This window comes from Triticum aestivum, chromosome 2B (genome assembly GCF_018294505.1).
Source record: "Triticum aestivum cultivar Chinese Spring chromosome 2B, IWGSC CS RefSeq v2.1, whole genome shotgun sequence".
In the NCBI taxonomy this organism is placed as follows: Eukaryota; Viridiplantae; Streptophyta; class Magnoliopsida; order Poales; family Poaceae; genus Triticum; species Triticum aestivum.
This window is the reverse complement of record NC_057798.1, coordinates 185,666,822-185,686,063: the sequence shown is the minus strand read 5'-3', so window position 1 is coordinate 185,686,063 and position 19,242 is coordinate 185,666,822. Positions and strand designations below refer to the sequence as shown.

Below are 19,242 nucleotides of genomic sequence, written 5' to 3'. Positions count from 1 at the left end.
ACGTACCAAATTATAGTAATGCGTGTACTTTTTCCTTCTAAATTTTGAGAGGTTAAGCGCAAAAAACAAATGCATATATGCACCAATGTGGGATGATGGGAGCCATGGCTCCTGCCAGTCCCCCTGCCTCCGCCGCTAGTTGGGCATCAGGAGGATCGCATGGGTAGACTTCTCTTTTGACCACGCAATCAAGGAGCGGGTGAAAGATCGACCGTCTATGGTTCCTCACCACAAAGGGGGCACACGGCTGGGTGCGCAGTCCACGCTGAGCGAGCCTATATGCAGTCCAGCAATCAAAGAAACCTTGGTACGACAAATAGAAGAAATAATTTCTTTTCACAGGGCCAACAAACCTCATGTTGCTACATATGGACGTGTCAGGCCCGTTGCACGCCAGTGCTACCACATGTCGACTACGAGCTGCTACCACCACCACTAGTAGGTACATTATCTGCAGTGGAGAGAAAGCAAATCCGAACGAACTGGAGGACGACGTCGTGCAAGCTAGCCTCTCCACATGTTTTTCTCTCTTTATTTACACCGTCTGTCTACAACCGGAGCCACTGCTCGCCGTTGATGTAGTCCCGGCCGAGGAAGGGGCGCGCCTCCTCGTAGGTGAGCGCCCGCGACCACGGCACCCGCTGCCGCGAGCTCGCCCCGGGCCCCTTGCACTTGTACTCCCCGAACATCACCGTCCTGCACGCACGCCCACGAGACAATATCAACAACAAAAAGCTCAGCCACACGCGTCACTTTCCCATGGATTTCTACCATGATCAGGTAGTTGAGGTCGAGGAGAGGAGAGGGGAACGTGGCGGCCGGCGTACGTACTTGGTCCTGGCGCGGTCGCCCCAGTCGCTCCAGCCCTGGGGCACGACGATGCCGCCGAGGTCGCAGAAGGCGTACACCACCCGGGCGTACCTGCCCCAGGCCCTGCCCAGGTACAGCATGCCGGAGCCGGTCAGCCGGCACCCCACGAACGAGAACCCCGACTCATCCGACGCCGAGCTCCGCTGCGACGCCGCGATCGCGCCGTAGCTCGTCGCCACCGCGTGCAGCGCGCAGCCCTGCAGCAAAGTGGTCAGTTCCCGTTCATCGTGTCAAAGAAAAACGTACTAGTACTACTAGCATGCATGCCGTGTAACGTCGCGTTCATTCGTTGACGCTTTGACTTTGGATATTTTTGGGGTCACTGACAGTCGCGCATGCTGAGATTACTGAGGGAATGTGACCACAAAAGGTGTTTAGCATAGGTTTGTGCAAGAGCGTTGTGGGCATTGTGCCTAGCTACCGGATCCCACTAATCTAGCCATTTAAGTGCTAATCAAGCTGTGTGCCACACTACATACTAGAGAGCCTACGCGTCAGACACGTCAAAAGTGAGGAAACCAAGTGTCATATACCAGCCAGTGCTTGCTGTAAGAAATGGAATGGAATGTCAGGGATTGGTGCATGCCTGAATTGTGAAATTTGTGATAGCAACCACCAAGAATTATTATTCTGGTCCATGGAAGGGAGGACATGTAGATGGCAAGGCAGCAAAATCAGCATCAAAATAGTACAGTGTGCACAACTAATTTTTACCTAGCAACATGGCAAAAACCGTAGAGAAAATGTGGGTGGTTGATACACAAGAACGTATTGAGTGCAATACCAAATCTTGGACAATCTTTCGGTACCTGGTACAGTGACCTCGCGTTCCCGAAAATGAAATCAATGGAGCCCTGGATGTCGCAGTTGTACAAGTAGTGCCTCCCGATGTTGTCGAACAGCGTATCCTGGGTCCCCAGTATCCTGCACCTGTACAGCATGGTCTTGTCGCCGGACAGCCGCAGCGCCACCGCCTGCATCCCCACCGCTCCCGGCGGCGCGGCCGGGGCCGAGTTCTGCACCGATCACAAACGCATAAATCACATTTTGATGCAAGAACAGCTGATCGACCATTTTCATCTTCATTTTGCAACAGGGAGCTATAATATTTAACGTGCCTCGAAGGTGATGTGGCTTGCGCAGAAGTAGTCGGCCTCGACGGCGAAGGAGGCGGAGTAGAAGGTGCCGACCTGGTGCCCCGACCGGTCGATGTCCGACGCCCGCGCGTTCCAAGTGATCACCGTGCGCCCGGTCCCCATGCCGATCAGCGACACGAACGGCTTCGTGATCGGCACCGTCACCTTCTCCCTGCATCCACCGCATCCATTACCTAGCTTGTTAGTTCAGTTGTTACGCCGCCCAACATATGCACAAAAAAGAATTGCTCAACAAAAAGAACCCATTTGGTATCAATTCGTGCATAGAAAATACAGTACGATATTTTGCCTGATTAGAAGCAGCATACTCTACAAATTTAGTAGAGCCTGCATTGTGTAGTCTGCAGGCACTAAGATAGAAATGGAAATTACTAGCTACTGTAGCTGCTACCGGATGACTAGAACTGGCTGTTGAGAAGCTAGGAAGGGAGGAACACACTGTAACTTAATGGCCCCATTAACTCTTGAAGGCAGTTACTGCGAACTCGAGATCGATCGAGGGGCGGACGGGCGGATCGCCTCACCTGTACACCCCGGGCCTGACGAGGATCTTGACCCGCCGCGTGTTCCCGGCGGGCACCATGTCGACGGCGCCCTGCACGGTCCGCGAGTGCCCCGTCCCGTCCTGCGACACCACGATCGTGCTCACGCCCACGCCCCCGCGGCCCGCCGCCGCCGACTTGACGTCCACCGGCGCGCCGCGGATGAGCCCCGCCACGGCCGGCATGGTCAGGTCCTCCCACGTGATGAACTCGGCGCCGGCGGCCGACGCGGCCGCCAGCAGCAAGCCGAGCACGACGGCGCAGCTGGGCCGCTTGCCCGCCGCAGCGGCGGCCATGGACTCCTAGCTCTAGAGCGAGTGTGTAGGTCAGATCGTCACGCTGGAATCGGTGAACTGGATGGTGATCGCGCGCACGAGAAAGCACGTGGCTTGGGAGGGAGACGGCCGGCTAGTCGAGGGAGCTGATCAGCTTGGCAGAGGATATATAGAGGAGCTCGATCGGTCGGAGGGGGGCTACGCCTAGGCGTTACTGGCACCAGATGACATGATCGGAGTGATGGTATATGTGATGATGATATGAAGAAGGGAAGAAGGAATGGGTTGGGATGGAATGCAAGAAGACGTTGGAGGCGTGAGGAAGTGGTGACGCCATTAAATATGGGGAGCGCCCGCCCGGCCGGTCGGCGGGTGCCAGCCAGCTCCCCTCTCCGACGCACAAATCGTGTCTACTTCGGTGCGCCGGAGCGAGAAGAAATCGATCATCGATCAGGCCATCAGGGCAGGAAAAGGAGCTGATGTTGTGACACTGTTGTGTGCACGCCGGCCGGTTCTCTGCACGGAAACGAGAGTGGTTCCGTATGGGAAATCTCGGGTAACCGACGCCTAAAGCGCGCGTGAGGTATGTGAGATGTTTTCGTACACCGCACGAATACCCCGTTAGTTCGCGCCACACACTACAAAAGTCGATTCTAGCAGGCTAGCTAGCTCTAGGGGTGACGATCGAAACGGCGACACACGTTGCACGTTGAGAGAAAACTGGTGTCCAGTCCAGGGAATTTGTAAGGGTTACAGGTTAAAAAAAATTATTGTTGCGATTATAATTGGTAGTGCATGCCGTAATGGTTGGCGTTTATTTATGTCATTTTTCCAAGATGTGGGACTGGAAAGGTTGGTCATGGCTTGTGCGCGAGGGAGCATGTAGATTTGTTCGGGGAGTTTTTGTGTTTAATTATGATCCCAGGCATATGCAAGGATGAATCTGAATGGGGGTAGTTAGTAAGTGGTTAGCACAGAACGGTTGGGTCCAAGCATGATGGACGTTCCCTTTTCTTTTACTGCTGACCTAGTTTTTGTTGCAGTTAACTGCTTTGGCTTTAGATTGTCCAGAAATGTTCCGAAACTGCATGCTGCTTCAGGGTTGAGACGAGAATGATTGGCAACTTATAGCCTACGAGTCGTATTAGTTTTTCCTGCTAATGCTTTCTTCAAAGGAAGAGACTCAAGAAGGCTGCTACTAGTGGTTTAGGCCAGTGAGCATTTACGCGCCAAAACTGACGGACCTAACATCGTTGAAACTGTTTTAAAACATTGTTAGAGTTTGCAAAGTGGTCAACTTGGTAGGTGTCTGTTGACGATAAAGCAATCCTAAATTGCTCGGAACATGTCAAGTTCCCGTTGGAATGGCAAGGACTTGCACTGTTGCACACATGTTCCAGTTGCGTTCTTGTTGCCTCCTAGAGGACCATGAAGCAATCTTAAGAATGTTCAGAAGTTGCAGAATTTTCTGTGGTAGTATACGCAAGGGTGTGTCCGCTGGCAAGTGTGAAAAAAACACTGCAGAGTTTCAACAGCTGAGTCGTTGCAACGTTCATGCTTTGGAGGTGACCTTTGAATGAAGAACGGGACGACAGAATTTTACATGAACCTATTTTCTTTTACAACAGAAAAAGGAAGAATTGTAGCTACTGTACGTAGTAATGCACTGAAGCAAGCAGCCTTGCTGCAAGCTGAAAATGAGCACCACCACGAAAATATAAGCTGAAGGCAAATTGATGACCACATGCTTGATGCCTCATCCTTCCGTCATCTTGTATCTATAGATTTCACCTAAGTATGAAACACGACACCACCAGATCACCTCATTTTCTTCTCCTAGTTTAAGTTTGATCAGGTCGACATGGATGAACTTAAGAGCCACCCAATGGATCATAATCAAGATTCTAGAACAACAGATCTCTAAAGAAGAAGATGAACTCTCCAAACACAACATTCACTAGTATGAATTGGAGGTCTCTCTGCCACTGTCTGGATGAAAGATCAGCTGGCCTCCTGCCGAAGGCTACTCGACGAAGGTGTCCAAGTGTCATTCATAGCAGTCATCTGGCGTCGCTGAAGAGGCAGAATTTTTTTCAAAACTATGTTATTTTTTGTAGCAATTTCGGAAACTATAGCGTAGAATGAAGAAAACGCAAAACTAGTAGCCCGTCGGCCAGGAGTGGGCCGAAAAGGCAGTTTTCGGCCAGGGTGTGGCCGAAGTAGGCTTTTCGGCCGCGGTTGGGCCGAAAACACGTTGTTGGCGGGGGCGCGGCCGAAAATAGTAGCTTCGGGTGCGAGGAGGCCGAACTGGGCCGTTTTCGGCCCACCGGTGACCGAAGCTGGCCTTTTCGGCCAGGCTTCGACCGAAGAGCTTTTCGGCCAGGCGTAGGCCGAAAAGGTGCGGATAAGCACCGTTCGCCCCTGCGCTGCTGTTCTTCGTTGGATCCTTCTTCGTTTCCCTTTCTCTCTCTCTCAGTTCTTCTCTGTAGAACTCCCCCCGCGCCGATCTCCTCCATTTGCCACTCATTTGCAAATCCAACCCACAGAATCGGTAGATCATAGCAATCTCCACCGGCCTACGGTGTTATTTTTTGCTATGGGATAGTTTTTGATGTGTAGAGGAGCAGCCATGGTGGGGAGGAGGAGCCATGGTGGAGAGGAGGACGGGTAGTAGGTGGTGGTGACTAGTAGCAGCAGCTGCAGAGGAGGAGGAGGTGAGTAGTAGCAGCAGCTGCAGAGGAGAAGCGGACACACACTTCGAAGGTATAATCGCGTCGTCACAAATATTATGTAAATATTAGCGCATAGTTCGTGTAGCGGATAATATTAGTGTCCGTTGTGAATTTCAGTGTTAATTTAATTTAGGAGGCATTTTAGCGCATAGTTCGTGTAGCGGATAATATTAGTGTATATCATGAATTTTAGTGTTATTATATTTTTGGAGGCATTTTAGCGCATAGTTCGTGTAGCGGATAATATTAGTGTATATTGTGAATTTTAGTGTTAATATATTTCTGGAGGCATTTTAACGCATAGTTCGTGTAGCGGATAAAATTAGTGTATATTGTGATTAATATAGTTTAGTTAGTGTATATAAGTCATATTATGAATTTTAGTGTTAATATATTTTTGGAGGCATTTTAGCGCATAGTTCGTTGTGATTAATGAGAAGATGGCAATGTGTGACAGGTGAAAATGTCTGAATCAGTAAATCTGAATGTTTACTACGGCGCTGGTAATGTTCGATATAATGAGTTGGGGGTTGATCTTAGCGAGTTTAAAAATGGCGTTATGACACTAGCTGACCCGGACAGACTGGACATTAGACAGTTGAAGTACTGGTTGACAACTAGTTTCGGTCTGGATCCTAAAGTATGTTCCGTCAGTATTCATGCATTGTGGACCAAATCTTGTAAAAATGTCAAGTGGGAGTTGATGCCGGTAGATAGGAGCCAGCATTGGTTGTCCCTGTTAAGACGCTGCCGAGACCGAAGAATCCACCCATATGCACTTGTGCAACCTGTGCCGAAGGAGGAGAATACCGTACAACTCCACAGGGGGTATGAACCCGGCCAAGGCAGTGAAGTGGCTAACGAGATTGTTTTATCCGGGTCACAGCCACAAGATGTGGATGCTAGCCAACCGGAGAAAGAGTCAAACTACGTGCCACACAATGTTTGTGGTCCTGATACTGGGCAGAGTAGCCAGTCGATAATATTAGTTGTTTCTGGTTTTGCTGATGGGGATGAGGAAGGGGATGAAATGCAGAGGGTGATGGAGGAAGAGGACGAGGATGGATTGGTGGAGGAACTGGATTCTGAAAATTCTGAGGATGAAGTTGAGGTACCGATTCCTTCTGCATGGGAGCAGGACATATCCACCGGCCTTACGGTGAACGATGGCCATGAGACTCCATGGCAGTATAATCTGAACCAAGTACAAATAGGGGCTATGTTTGATACAAAGAAAAAATTGAAGTATGCGGTGATAAAGTGGGCTATGTCTACGCAGAGGGTTTTCAAGACACACATATCAAGTCCAACAAACTATACCGTGAAATGTGTTGTAACAGGTTGTCCTGGGAAGGTGCACGGTCACGTGCCGAAGTATGACATCCACTGGGTTGTCACCATTGTCGTCCCACATAATTGTGTGAGGACGAACCTGCTGGTGAAGCATCCGAACCTGACTTCAAGTCTCATTGCGCAACTCATGTATACTGAGATAGTAGAGAAGAAAGATATGAAAGCAAAACACATCCAGACAGCAGTGAAGGTCAGATGGAATTATGTCATTGCTTATGGGAAGGCTTGGAGGGCTAAGTAGAAGGCTATGGAGGAAAGGTTTGGGACGTTCTTCGACTCATATGATAATGTTGTCCGTCTCCTGGGCATACTGAAGGAAAGGAATCCGGGCACTTATGTGAACGTACAACACATGAGGTTGCTGAGTATACCAGATTTCAAGGTGTTGAAACGAGTGTTCTTCTCATTTGCTATGTGCATCGAAGCTTTCTGGCATTGTCCTCCTGTTATGTTTGTGGATGGTACATTCCTGACCGGTCAGTATAGAGGGCAAATCCTTACTGCTATTGGTGTGGACGGGAACAATCAAATCATCCCACTTGCCATGACATTTGTGGAGGGTGAGAACTTTCTCAGCTGGGTTTGGTTCTTCCGCCAAGTGAAAATTGCCATCGTGAAGGACCGACCAAACGTGTGTGTCATTCATGACAGACATGCTGGTATATTGAAGGCCGTGAAGACACTTCGGAATCCAGCAGATGACGAACCAACACCTTGGAGGGACTTGCAGAGCCGGTGGTGCATGCGCCATCTTGGGGCTAATTTTTTCTCACAGTTCAAGAACAAGCGGTTGATGAACTTGTTCAAAAAATTATGCAAGCAGAGCCAGCAGCGGAAATACGAATTTATTTGGTCAAAACTAGATGAGTTTACTAAGAAGCAGGTCCGTGCAAGGAAGAAAATGGAAGAAGATCAGGTTAAATTAGCAGCACTCATCGCGGAGCTAGAGGAGCCAGTTGGTCTTTGCGACTTGCCAGCAATTGACCCTCCTAATACTAAGAGAAAGAAGGGAAGGGCAATAAAGAATTTTTCTGAGTGGATAGAGAAAGAGCCTCCAATGAATTGGTCTTTGCTGCATGACACACATGGAGCTAGGTATGGCCACATGACAACCAATCTTGCAGAGGTGTATAACTTTGTGCTGAGAGGGAATAGAGCATTGCCACTCACAGCTATTGTGGAGGCTGTATTCCATGGCACTTTGAGATATTTCAGAGAAAGGCACGAGTTAGCAAAGAAGCATATTGAAGATAATCAGAACACACCTTATTGTAGCCGTGTCATGGAATACATGGCAAAGAAGATAGAGAAAGCAAAGAAGCACAATGTCAGACTCATAGGGAATGAAGAAAGGAGGTATGAGGTTCAGCTTCCTACCGATGGTTTTGGTTCTGGAAATGAGGTGAAGACACACGAGGTTAAAATTGGAACGGAATTTTATCCAACGTGTGAGTGTACATGCAACAAACCGAAGTTGCTGCACCTACCTTGCTCTCATGTGTTGGCTGCCTGTGGCCAGATTCAGTTGGATGCTATATCCTTCGTGTCCCCATACTATTTAAAAGAGGCAGTGCTCAACACCTGGACAGGCGAGATGACAAGGTTTAGAGTCGTCGGCAATTTCAACAAGGTAAACGACGGTGAGAGAGTATACATCCCGCATCCAGACCTTCGGCGAACAAGTAGGGGCAGACGAAAGGCCCGTCGCATCCGGAACGATATGGACCAGTCTGAAGCTGGTGGAGCAACCAGACAATGTTTGTTATGCGCGGCTTATGGGCATAGGATGAAATATTGTCCCGACCTGAACAAAGATGGTGCTTCCGCATCGACGAGTGCTTCCACATCGACGGCTGCGACAACAGGAGCAAGAGGCGGACGTGGTCGTGGCAGTCGAGGCCGAAGGGGCGGACGAGGAAGAAATAACTCACAAGCTATATAATGTGCCGTAGTGGGTTTTAATACGTAATATGTCAGGACTATGTTTTAATTTGTAATATGTGAGGACTATGTTTTAATTTGTAATATGTGAGGACTATTAGGGATGGCAATGGGTACCCATTACCCGCGTATCCGGCGGGTAAAAACCCTATTAGGGCAAGGGTATGGGATAAAAAATTACCCATGGGTACATAAATAAGAAAATATTAAACCCATCGGGTATTGTGGGTACGGGTATGGGATATCATAACCCATACCCGTGTACCCATTGACCCACAAAAAATATATTAAGTGGGCCTTCACTATTTATTTATCTAATTTAACTTGCCATAAAATGAGTCTAATCCCGTAGCCGTTGACTACATGAGTAGCCCACGTTGGCAATAGGTAAATGGTAACATGGAAAGGAAACATGTAATGGCAGAACGAATCCCATAAATCTCTCCTTCTCTCCTAGATTAACGCGATTAGGTAATGGTGAATAATGAGTACGTGATCACATCCCATATTTAGATAGATATCCTCTTAATCTCCTCGTCTCATCTCCTCTCCTCACCACCTCGCACATTGCTAGTCGCCGCCGCCAGCGCCTCCAGCACTGCCTCGCCATTGCTAGCGCATCCAGTCGCTCGGACGCCATGGACCTTGCGGATAAGGACCACAGCTTGCGTGAGGACCGCGACCGGGAGAAGCAGATGCAGCTCACACTCATGCGGATTTAGTCAGAGGGCGGCGACCACCACGGCCAGGAGCATGGCACGACAACCCCGATCTCTTCGATGGATGAAGCATTGATCTTGTAGTTTTTTATATGGATGAGGTGATGCATTCGTGCATGTAAGCATTGATTTCTGCTTATACATGATGTATACAGTATATAGCTGTTGTGATGAATATAATTTTTCTATAAATAGAAGATATTCGATATGTACGTAGTGTATATTATGTATATATTTGATATAATTTTTCTATAAATAGAATATAATTTCAGTGATCATTAATAATCAAGTATTATATTCAGTAGACTATATATATGAATTTGATGTCTATTTTGTTATTTATGCTCCTTCCGCAGTAGTACAAGCTCAGCAGCCAAGTACATGTTCCTTGTGAATATGCAAATAATACATCTGCCCCAATGGATGAAGATGGAGATCATGTTGTTCTTTCCGACGATTAAGATGTACAGAAGGAGGTGGAAGAGGTCAACAAAGTACGCAAGCAGAAGATAATTTCTAAAGTTTGGCTAGAAATGAAACGAAAGAGGTCAATGATATCTTGTCCATTATGACTACTTGTTGCGCAAGTTGATGTGTGCACACGGGTATTTTTACCCGTGGGTGCTCATTTACCTTGCCGGGTGATGGGTATGGGGAAAATATGTACCCATTAGCGGATATGGGTATGGGTAATAGGTAAGCTCAAGGAGGATGGGTAAGGGTATGGGGTAACTCTATCCATACCCAAACCCGGCGGGTGCCATCCCTAAGGACTATGTTTTAATATGTAATATGTCAGGACTATGTTTTAATTTGTAATATGTCAGGACTATGTTTTAATTTGTGCGGATAATTTGAATTGCAGATATGTCTTCGTATCCGTTGCTTAATGGTAACATCGATAGAAAGCACCGGGGCGCTCTTACGGAAGCGGGCAACAACTTAGACGTGTTGGTCACTCGTACCCCAAAGACTAACTGGCTGATACACGATTCATGGGTTGATAGGTACGTGTGCATATAATGGAGACCATATAATGACTTACTATGTTTGACATACTTTTCATAACCGCTAACAATCTCTTTATTTTGTAGGTTAAGTTGGGCTGGACTTCTACCCTTGGCACGGCTGGTTGAGGGTACATTGGATGAGTGGATTGATGGTCCGGACTTAGATGAGGCAGGTGAACCATTGCAGTTACACAAGAGGCAAGTGAGACGTTTCTCTTACGACAAGTCACTCCTTACCTGCTTAGTAGATAGATGGAGACCAGAAACACATACGTTTCACTTTCCTTGGGGAGAGATGGCGCCTACTTTACAGGATGTGTCTTACTTGTTGGGATTACCTCTGGCCGGTGCTGCCATAGGTCCCTTAGAGGCAGAATCTGGGTGGCAAGCAGCGATGCAGACCCGTTTTTTGGCTGCAGTCCCGACTGCTAGGGCTATAAACAACGATCCTCATGGACCTCTTTTTAGATGGTTGAGCCAGTTTCAGGTAACCATCACGGCCACTTAAACAAATGTTGTTTTTTAGTTGTCTGATGTTCATACAACTATTACGTTTCTATGTAGATTGTCTCGTTAGGACATCCCGATGTTCAGTTGTCGGAGGCTCAGATTGACCGGTCCCTAGAGGCATATATTCTTTGGCTATTCGGCAAGACAATGTTTACGGAGAACCACGTGACCACTGTCGATGCACGACTCATCGGTATTGCACGAGAGATAGCTGACGCACGTTGCCCTGCGGATATTCTACAGAGGAGTTTTGGTTCTGCTGTGTTGGCGGCTACGTACAGAGGCCTGTGCAAAGCTTGCTTGTTGAAGTCTAGAAAATCTAGTCTTGTTGGATGTCCATTATTGTTGCAGCTTTGGTCATACGAGAGGTTCCCTATTGGACGACCCTATGTCTACATTGATAAACCTTTTGGTTTGGAGGACTTAGCTGGGACTTATGTGCCTGCTATCGGCGACTTACCTACTATGGGATCTGTTTGGACACGGCGAGAGGTACTTTTATATTAAGTAACAATTAATTCAATTATTTCTTGCCATTCAATAGTATTACTAATGCTTATTTGTTGTCATGCACAGAGACAGTTTGCGCATACTCAGGTTAGGGGATGCTACTCGTCCTTCATGGCGCAGTTTGATAGTTTGCACGAGGATCAAGTTATTTGGGAGCCATACTCGCCTCAGGCTATATCATCGAGGTACCCAGTTGGGATTTCTGGATTGTGCACTAGAGATCGGCACTTTTGGATGACCAAGGCCAAGTTGGTGTTCGACGTGACGGTTGAGGAGATGTCTCTTCATAGGGTGATGAGACAGTTCGGTCTATATCAAGAGCCTGCGATTCCAGATATTCCACACTTGCCAGACCACGTGCACAAGTAAGTACTAATACTATTTTAGTTGGCAGCTCTGCATTCATAATATACCTAACCATGTATCGCGCATGTCAATCTCAGGGACGGTCGCCTAGGAGGAAACAAGTCCATGACTTATTGGCTTGAGAGCATTACCCCTTACGTTGACAAATGGACTACCGCTGCGACAAATATCTGGGGTGAGGTTCGGCCCTTTAACTGGGAAATGTTTGGGTTGTATCTGCAGCGTTACCGGCATACAACGAGGATCTACTTGGTTCTATCAGCTGCTACTGATCAGATCGAAGCCCCTCTCACCAGCGATATGTACCCAACTGCCTCTGTTGTGGGAACCAGACACCACGCGGTAAATGCCTTGGTTCTCATATGTTAAGTCTTTTGTTAATCTGGACATATTCGCTTGGTTGTCTATTCGTGGTGTCTATCATACAACGAGCATATAATTGGTTCATTCTTTGTGTACAGGGTGACTTGACAGTACAGGCGCGAGAGGAGGTTTCCGCTTTAATGCGGCGCTTTCAGAGGGGAGAAACTATCCCACCGCGAGAGGGCGTCTCATGGTTGAGGCGTCTTGATGACAAGCTATGCGGGATTTACGCAGCTGTCACGTGTAGACGGACTTTGGATGTTGCACTTCCTCCTCCAGCACATCGTCCGCCACGTCCCTCTGTACAACATTCAGAACCACGACCCTCTGTGCACCGTTCAGAACCACGACCCTCTGTGCATCGTGCAGAACCTCATCCTTCACAGCCAGGGAGATCTTCCTGGCATGAGCCACCTCCTTCCTGGCATGCTATAGATGGTTCTGATGAAGAACCTAACAAGGACATGGCTGAAGGCGGTCTTTTCAGTGAAGGTTTGGTCATGTAGGGTTCTAGGGGAAATGGCGATGATGTTAGCCTGATGTAATAATTTTCCCTTTTCCACAATTCACTTTCGTATTCCAGATTAATACAACGTTACATCTTCTATTTTCCATTCTCTACCAACTCCTTTCTATTCTTCAATTTTTCAGTTCCAAACTGATCCGGAAATATCAACCTGATTACAGAAGTTACTAAGTGAATATCCCCAATTATGTTCAACGTCCAGCTGCATCTACAATCTCGATTCATTTATTCAAACCTTTTGACTTCCATGTTTTGTCCGTGTAGGTTTGCACACACAGAAATTCTACATATGCTTGTTTAGGTAGCCTGCAAAGTTATCACATTACCAGACGAAAAGTCTATAATCCTACCCTTAGTTGATTTTCCATGACTTAACTTATCAGGTAACCATGTTAAGCACTTAAGTTATAACCTACTCCTTCCGTTCCAAAATACTTGTCGTGGTTTTAGTTCAAGCCACGACAAGTATTTTGGGACAGAGGGAGTACTAAATTTGGACTTAGACCTCATTTGGACTTAGACCTCTGGCAGTGGGTAGTATCATAGTATCATGCATATACTACAAAGACTGAGTCCGTTTATGAACCGTAACGCGGAAATGAGGAAATCCAACATCAACACACAGGAAAAGTTGATTCCTGTCACCATTTGAGTTAAATGGACCTTCTCAAATTAATGCACATTGCATATAACCACATGCACAAAGGGCATGTGGATGCACGATGATTCTTATATTGGGGAGTGAAAAGCCAGCACATAAATGATTTCAGTGTCCAATTTTTTCGCAGCAATGTGCAGAAAATACATAATTAGAGATATTCTCATCTGGCTACTAAGAATTCCAAAGTACTTCTTACGAGGGAGATGAGGATCAGTCCGCTTCATGAATGTGCAAGTTAACTTCACATACTGCACAAAGGTGTATCTTTTGCATCGACTGACAAGCCAGATGAAAGACTACGGAGAGAAGTTGAAATGCTGCGATGATCACAGTTAGCAAGTGATCTTCTTTTGAAATGACCTTTGTAAAAAATCTTCTCTTGAAATGGGACAGACAAATTTCGCATGAACCATCTACTCATTCACCCTGGAGGCTTGGACCTCCACTTCTCCAAATGTTCACAGTGTACTGTTTCTGCAAAAAAAGAAAGGGAAGAATGATTGGAAACTGAGAAAGTCTGCATACACAAACCAGATTGCCAGCTCACAAGTTTGTGATGAATGATTGATGATGCCCCAAAGCAAGTAAGGTTGCATGGAACTGATAGGTCTAGTGAGTGATGCACTAAAGCAAATAAAATCGGATGGTAACTGAAATGGGACAGTGCTGTACCAGTACACCAAGATAATATAGCTAGTGGAAAAACGACGGCCACATGTTTCATCCTCTACTCATACCAGTATGTATACACGTGCAATGCACGTCTTAACAAAATTGTTCCTATGATTCTATTAAAGAGAAGAAAATAATCATATAGTACTTTGCAATGAATTCAGAGCAAAAATAAATATTACCATGAATTATAAAGTGATGATTTTCTGCTAATAAAATATGTATAGTGGTGGTCTTTTACATTTCACTGTGCTGCAGCGAAAAACACCATAGTCCAGCTGAACACACTCGTAGATCAATCAATCGATCAACTGTCCAAGGGCAAAACAATAGTTAACCACACCTACATGTATGGGCTACTGAGCTTTGGTCTTCCCTATATTTGGTGTAGTTGGTTCTATAAATATATTTTTATACAGACTAATGATGCAATTAGCTGCGGCCATTACTCGATGTATAGTATACAACCCACTAGTCTCCGCCCCTGTCTCGGCTCTTTGCCTGACGCACTGGCACATGCAACATGGCGAGAAGAGAGAAGATGTGACGCGATTGTTCTAGAAACCAGCCGATGCAGCTGCAGGCTACTGTTTACTGCGAATCCTTTGAGTTTCAACCGTTAGATTTATGAGACCAATGGCTAGGATTGATGTTGTTGCTACAATTCAAAACTCGTACACTATATAGTAGTATAGATATAGATATAGATATAGATATAGATATAGATAAGATATAGATATAGATATAGATATAGATTATAATAATTATGTACTAAGTTGAGCACAAAAACTGATACAAGAGAATGACACGTCTCCTCAAGTTACAACCAGGTTCAGATCCAGTGGGCTTGGATGCACCTACGAAATGACTCCTTAGACCATGCAATCAAGATTCCATAACCTGCTGCAAATCTCCATGGAAAGTTAAAACCACATACAAGTATAATTGGTCACAGTTGGCGTGCTTATTTCTGGTAAGGAGTACTAGTATTCGTCTAGGAGTATACTGCTTAACAATTTAGAAGTCCTCTGGATGGAGAAAAAAATAAATGTAATCCAGCAGTAAAGACTGGGCCCAATCCTTGCGATGCTTTAATGTTGAGTACACAAGAAAACCAACATTCCAAATTGGCAGTAGAGAAAAAAAATACAAAATCGGAATGACCGTCGAGCATAATATTCACCTGCCAGAACTGCTAATAACTAGAAGATACCCTGCATGGTGTTCGATTTATTTAATGAAATTAAACATTGTACCTAGCTTAGCATCCCATATATGCATATTATTGGCACATGAGCACACCATTTGTCATAGGATCTTCCTACACCTGTCACACGACCTAATGCACTGTCAGATTTGAGAAGTTGCAGACCACAATGAATAATCTAATCAGTGAGCACATAATTGGAATGGCAATCACAGCCATCATTGTGTAATGGATCTCAGTTTGGTCTAGGCTGTAGCAATGAACTTATGAAAGATAAAGGCAGTGCTGCAGAATCCAACAATTTGATTTACTTGCTTCAACTCACAAACATATATTAATAAATATACTGGATAGCTACTTCAGAGATGATAATCGCACTTGTGGCCACAAAATTGCTTAGCAGGTAAAGCAAGCATAACGATTCGATTGGATATGTCAAACAAGAGGAAATTGTATTCCCATGGGGAAACAAAATTAGCAAAAGGATCAATTCACTCATACCTAATTATTATTACGTCCCTGCTCAAGCTCAGGCCTGTGAATTGCCATGCGAGCAATCTTCGATACAGCTGCGTCACTTGCAGGCGTATCATCACCAGCAAGCTCCTCATATGCAGCCTCAAATGCTTCTTGCCAGAACCGCGGAAGCCATACATGATCACCAGTGCGCGTGTACAAGTCCCACATCCGGCGCACTAGTTTCTCCCTTTCCTCCATCTCCTACACAATTCATATGTAGGCATACTTCAGTACTCCTTACTAGAAAAAACACAAACTCAGAAATAGTTCTAGTTTCATTTGCTTGAACTTTAGATTGGCTTTCTACTGCCGCTAACAATATCAAGATTGAAATACTACTTAAATGATTATCACAAGTGAGCACATTGTCATAGCCCAAACCAAGAACAAGACAGATAGTTCTTCATACATGTAATATACCAACTAAAATATTTCTTCATAAAGTTCGATATCACAGTATCAGCATAACATCATGGTTTCAGGTTTTCAGCATAAGCATAGCACTTCCACAGCATAAACTAAACATTCAGAAACTGATAAGATGCATATGTATGGCTGAAATTCCCTATATCACCAGATAATTAATTCGTCGTGCAAAGCTTTACTACTATCAGGGTTCCATTTTTTGATGATACTGTTACTATCAGGGTTCCAGTTAATACTCATATGTTTGTTGAAAATCAGTAAGTGTACCACCCAATCTCGAAAAAAAGTAACCACCCATTTCATTCTTATTCTGAAAAGTTAGGTAGCCATCGCAATGTCAGATATTTGATGTTTCTAAGAAAAGATACATGTTTGAGGTCAGGATTTAGGAACAGAACAAGCACCAATGCAAGGCAAGGTCTGAGAGGGAATGTGGGCAGGGGGCCCGTACGAGCGGGTCGAGGTCGTCGAGGAGGGGACTACTCAAGTCCCAGGGAGCAGCGGCAAGGTCGCCGGAGGACCAGCGGAGGGTGACGGAGGCGGCGAACATGGACCAGAGCGCGAGGAGGGCGATGGCGGCGAGGGTCCATGCCTTGTACCGCCCCTTCCCGAGCAGCGCCACCTCCGCGCCCCCGCCGGCGGAGACAGGAATGGAGATCTTAGTCGCCGGCGTCGGCGAGGGTGGGTGGACGCCGTGGTACTGGTGCCCGGCGACGGCCTTCATTGCTTGCTCTACTCCTGCCGGTCCTGAACCTCGAATGTAAAAGCCGGGAGTGGAGTGGCGGGTAGGATCGTAGGGGTGTGTGCGTGTCGTCAGGGAAGAAACAATCAATTGGCATGAAACTAATTCATCTCTTGCTTCCCTTAAAAAAAAAATCATGTCTTGCTTTTTTTTTTTTTGCGAAATCTCAGTCGCTTGAAATTTTAGTGAAAAAGTGCAACATTTGTAAATGCTATAGCAGTTTGGTTTAAATAGTACACCCTACCCTCTGTTCCTAAATACAAAGGCACTAGGAGAGGCTTCGACGACAAATCACAGTTTTTTTCTTCATGAATACGCAATGCTTGCATATCTTTCCATTGACGCAAGAAATAGAATGAGTACGAGGGTACAACGCATGGCACAAACACAATATGGCGTGAACACGATGCACAGAGCAGAGAGACATGGGGTGCTCGACCTGAACAAGTAAACAACATTGCTAAACCCCTGGCTTAAGAGGTAATCTGAACCAACATGACATCCGACATCCACAAATCCAGCACCGGGTGAGGGAGTCCTGGATTAGGGGGTCCTCGGACAGCCGGACTATATGCTTATGCCGGACCGAATGGACTATGAAGATATAAGATTGAAGACTTCGTCTCGTGTTCGGGTGGGACTCTCCTTTGCGTGGAAGGCAAGCTTGACAATTCGGATATGTAGATTCCTTTTCTCTATAACCGACTCTGTGTAACCCTAGCCCCCTCCGGTGTCTATATAAACCGGAGGATTTAGTCCGTAGGACAAGAACAATCATAATCATAATCATAGGCTAGCTTCTAGGGTTTAGCCTCTACGATCTCGTGGTAGATCAACTCTTGTAATACTCATATCATCAAGATCAATCAAGCAGGAAGTAGGGTATTACCTCCATAGAGAGGGCCCGAACCTGGGTAAACATTATGTCCCCCGCCTCCTGTTACCATTAGCCTTAGACGCACAGTTCGGGACCCCCTACCCGAGATCCGCGGGTTTTGACACCGACATTGGTGCTTTCATTGAGAGTTCCCCTGTGTCGTCACCATAAGGCTTGATTGCTCCTTCAATCATCTACAACGACGCGGTCCAGGGTGAGGTTTTCCTCCCCGGACAGATCTTCGTATTCGGCGGCTTCGCACTGCGGGCCAACTCGCTTGGCCATCTGGTGCAGATCAATAGCTACGCCCCTGGCCATCAGGTCAGGCTTGGAAGCCTGAACTACACCGACGACATCCGTGGAGACTTGATCTTTGATGGATTTGAGCCCATGACAGATACACCCTACAGCCACGATGAGCATGACCTAGATCTGCCATCGGACGGTGTTCAGGAGATCGCACCTGTAGCTGCCCTGGCTTTAGATCCAGTGCAGATCGTGCCACCCGAGGACAGGAGGATGGACTCCGCCACGGAAGCCGCACACTCAACGACGATAGAGCTGAACACAGATTTCACTTCCAATGAGGTCTGTGTCATTGGACCCTCGGACTCGTTTCCGGCCATAGGCTCCGAACCACGCGTATCCGCGCCCATCGAATCTAACTGGGCGCCGATCTTGGAGTTCAGCTCCGCGGACATCTTTCAGCACTCGCCCTTGGGCGATGTGCTAAACTCATTAAAATCTCTCTCCCTGTCAGGAGACTCTTGGCCAAACCATGTCCAGCTTGAGTGGGAAGCGGACGACGAAGGAATTCGTTACCCACCCACCACCCACTTAATAGCCAATGTCGACGACTTAACCGACACGCTTGATTTCGACTCCGAAGACATCGACGGTATGGCGACGATGCCGGAGAAGAATAGGAACCACCGCCCACAGGGCGCTGGACAGCCACCTCATCATATGACATATATATGATGGACACACCCAAAGAAAACAATGGCGAGGATCAAAAGGATGCAACAGAGGATAATCCTCCTAAGAAACAGCCGAAGCGCCGACGTCAGCGGCACCGCTCTAAACCACGCCAGGGTAGAAACAGCGATACCGACACAAGCGACAATAGCACTCCGGATGATGCCGAAGACGAAAACAATCCCGCCCAGCCGAGCTTCGAACAGGCCGGACGGGAGGACGGGCAAGCTAGCCCCGATGAACAGGCAATGAATGAAGACTCGGAGGATGATAATTACATGCCCCT

At 46.7% G+C, this 19,242-nt stretch overlaps 2 protein-coding genes across 3 annotated transcripts; both read right to left on the bottom strand.

Moving 5' to 3' along the window:
- Positions 1-317: 317 nt before the first annotated feature.
- LOC123044251 (pectinesterase QRT1) lies at positions 318-3,465 on the bottom strand. Its single transcript, XM_044466942.1, has 5 exons — positions 2,552-3,465; positions 1,989-2,178; positions 1,680-1,886; positions 832-1,067; positions 318-696 (listed from the first exon to the last, which is right to left on the bottom strand). Exons 1-5 carry the CDS (start codon positions 2,863-2,865, stop codon positions 549-551), a joined length of 1,095 nt encoding a protein of 364 aa, XP_044322877.1. The 5' UTR covers positions 2,866-3,465; the 3' UTR covers positions 318-548.
- Positions 3,466-13,563: 10,098 nt separating this feature from the next.
- On the bottom strand, positions 13,564-17,183 carry LOC123044252 (uncharacterized). 2 transcript variants are annotated; one of them, XM_044466944.1, is made up of 3 exons: positions 16,811-17,183; positions 15,916-16,134; positions 13,564-14,009 (listed from the first exon to the last, which is right to left on the bottom strand). In XM_044466944.1, exons 1-2 carry the CDS (start codon positions 17,081-17,083, stop codon positions 15,916-15,918), a joined length of 492 nt encoding a protein of 163 aa, XP_044322879.1. In that variant the 5' UTR covers positions 17,084-17,183; the 3' UTR covers positions 13,564-14,009. The 2 variants fall into 2 exon arrangements, with proteins under 2 accessions (XP_044322879.1, XP_044322880.1); XM_044466945.1 differs by having other exon boundaries at positions 13,564-14,003.
- Positions 17,184-19,242: the final 2,059 nt, after the last annotated feature.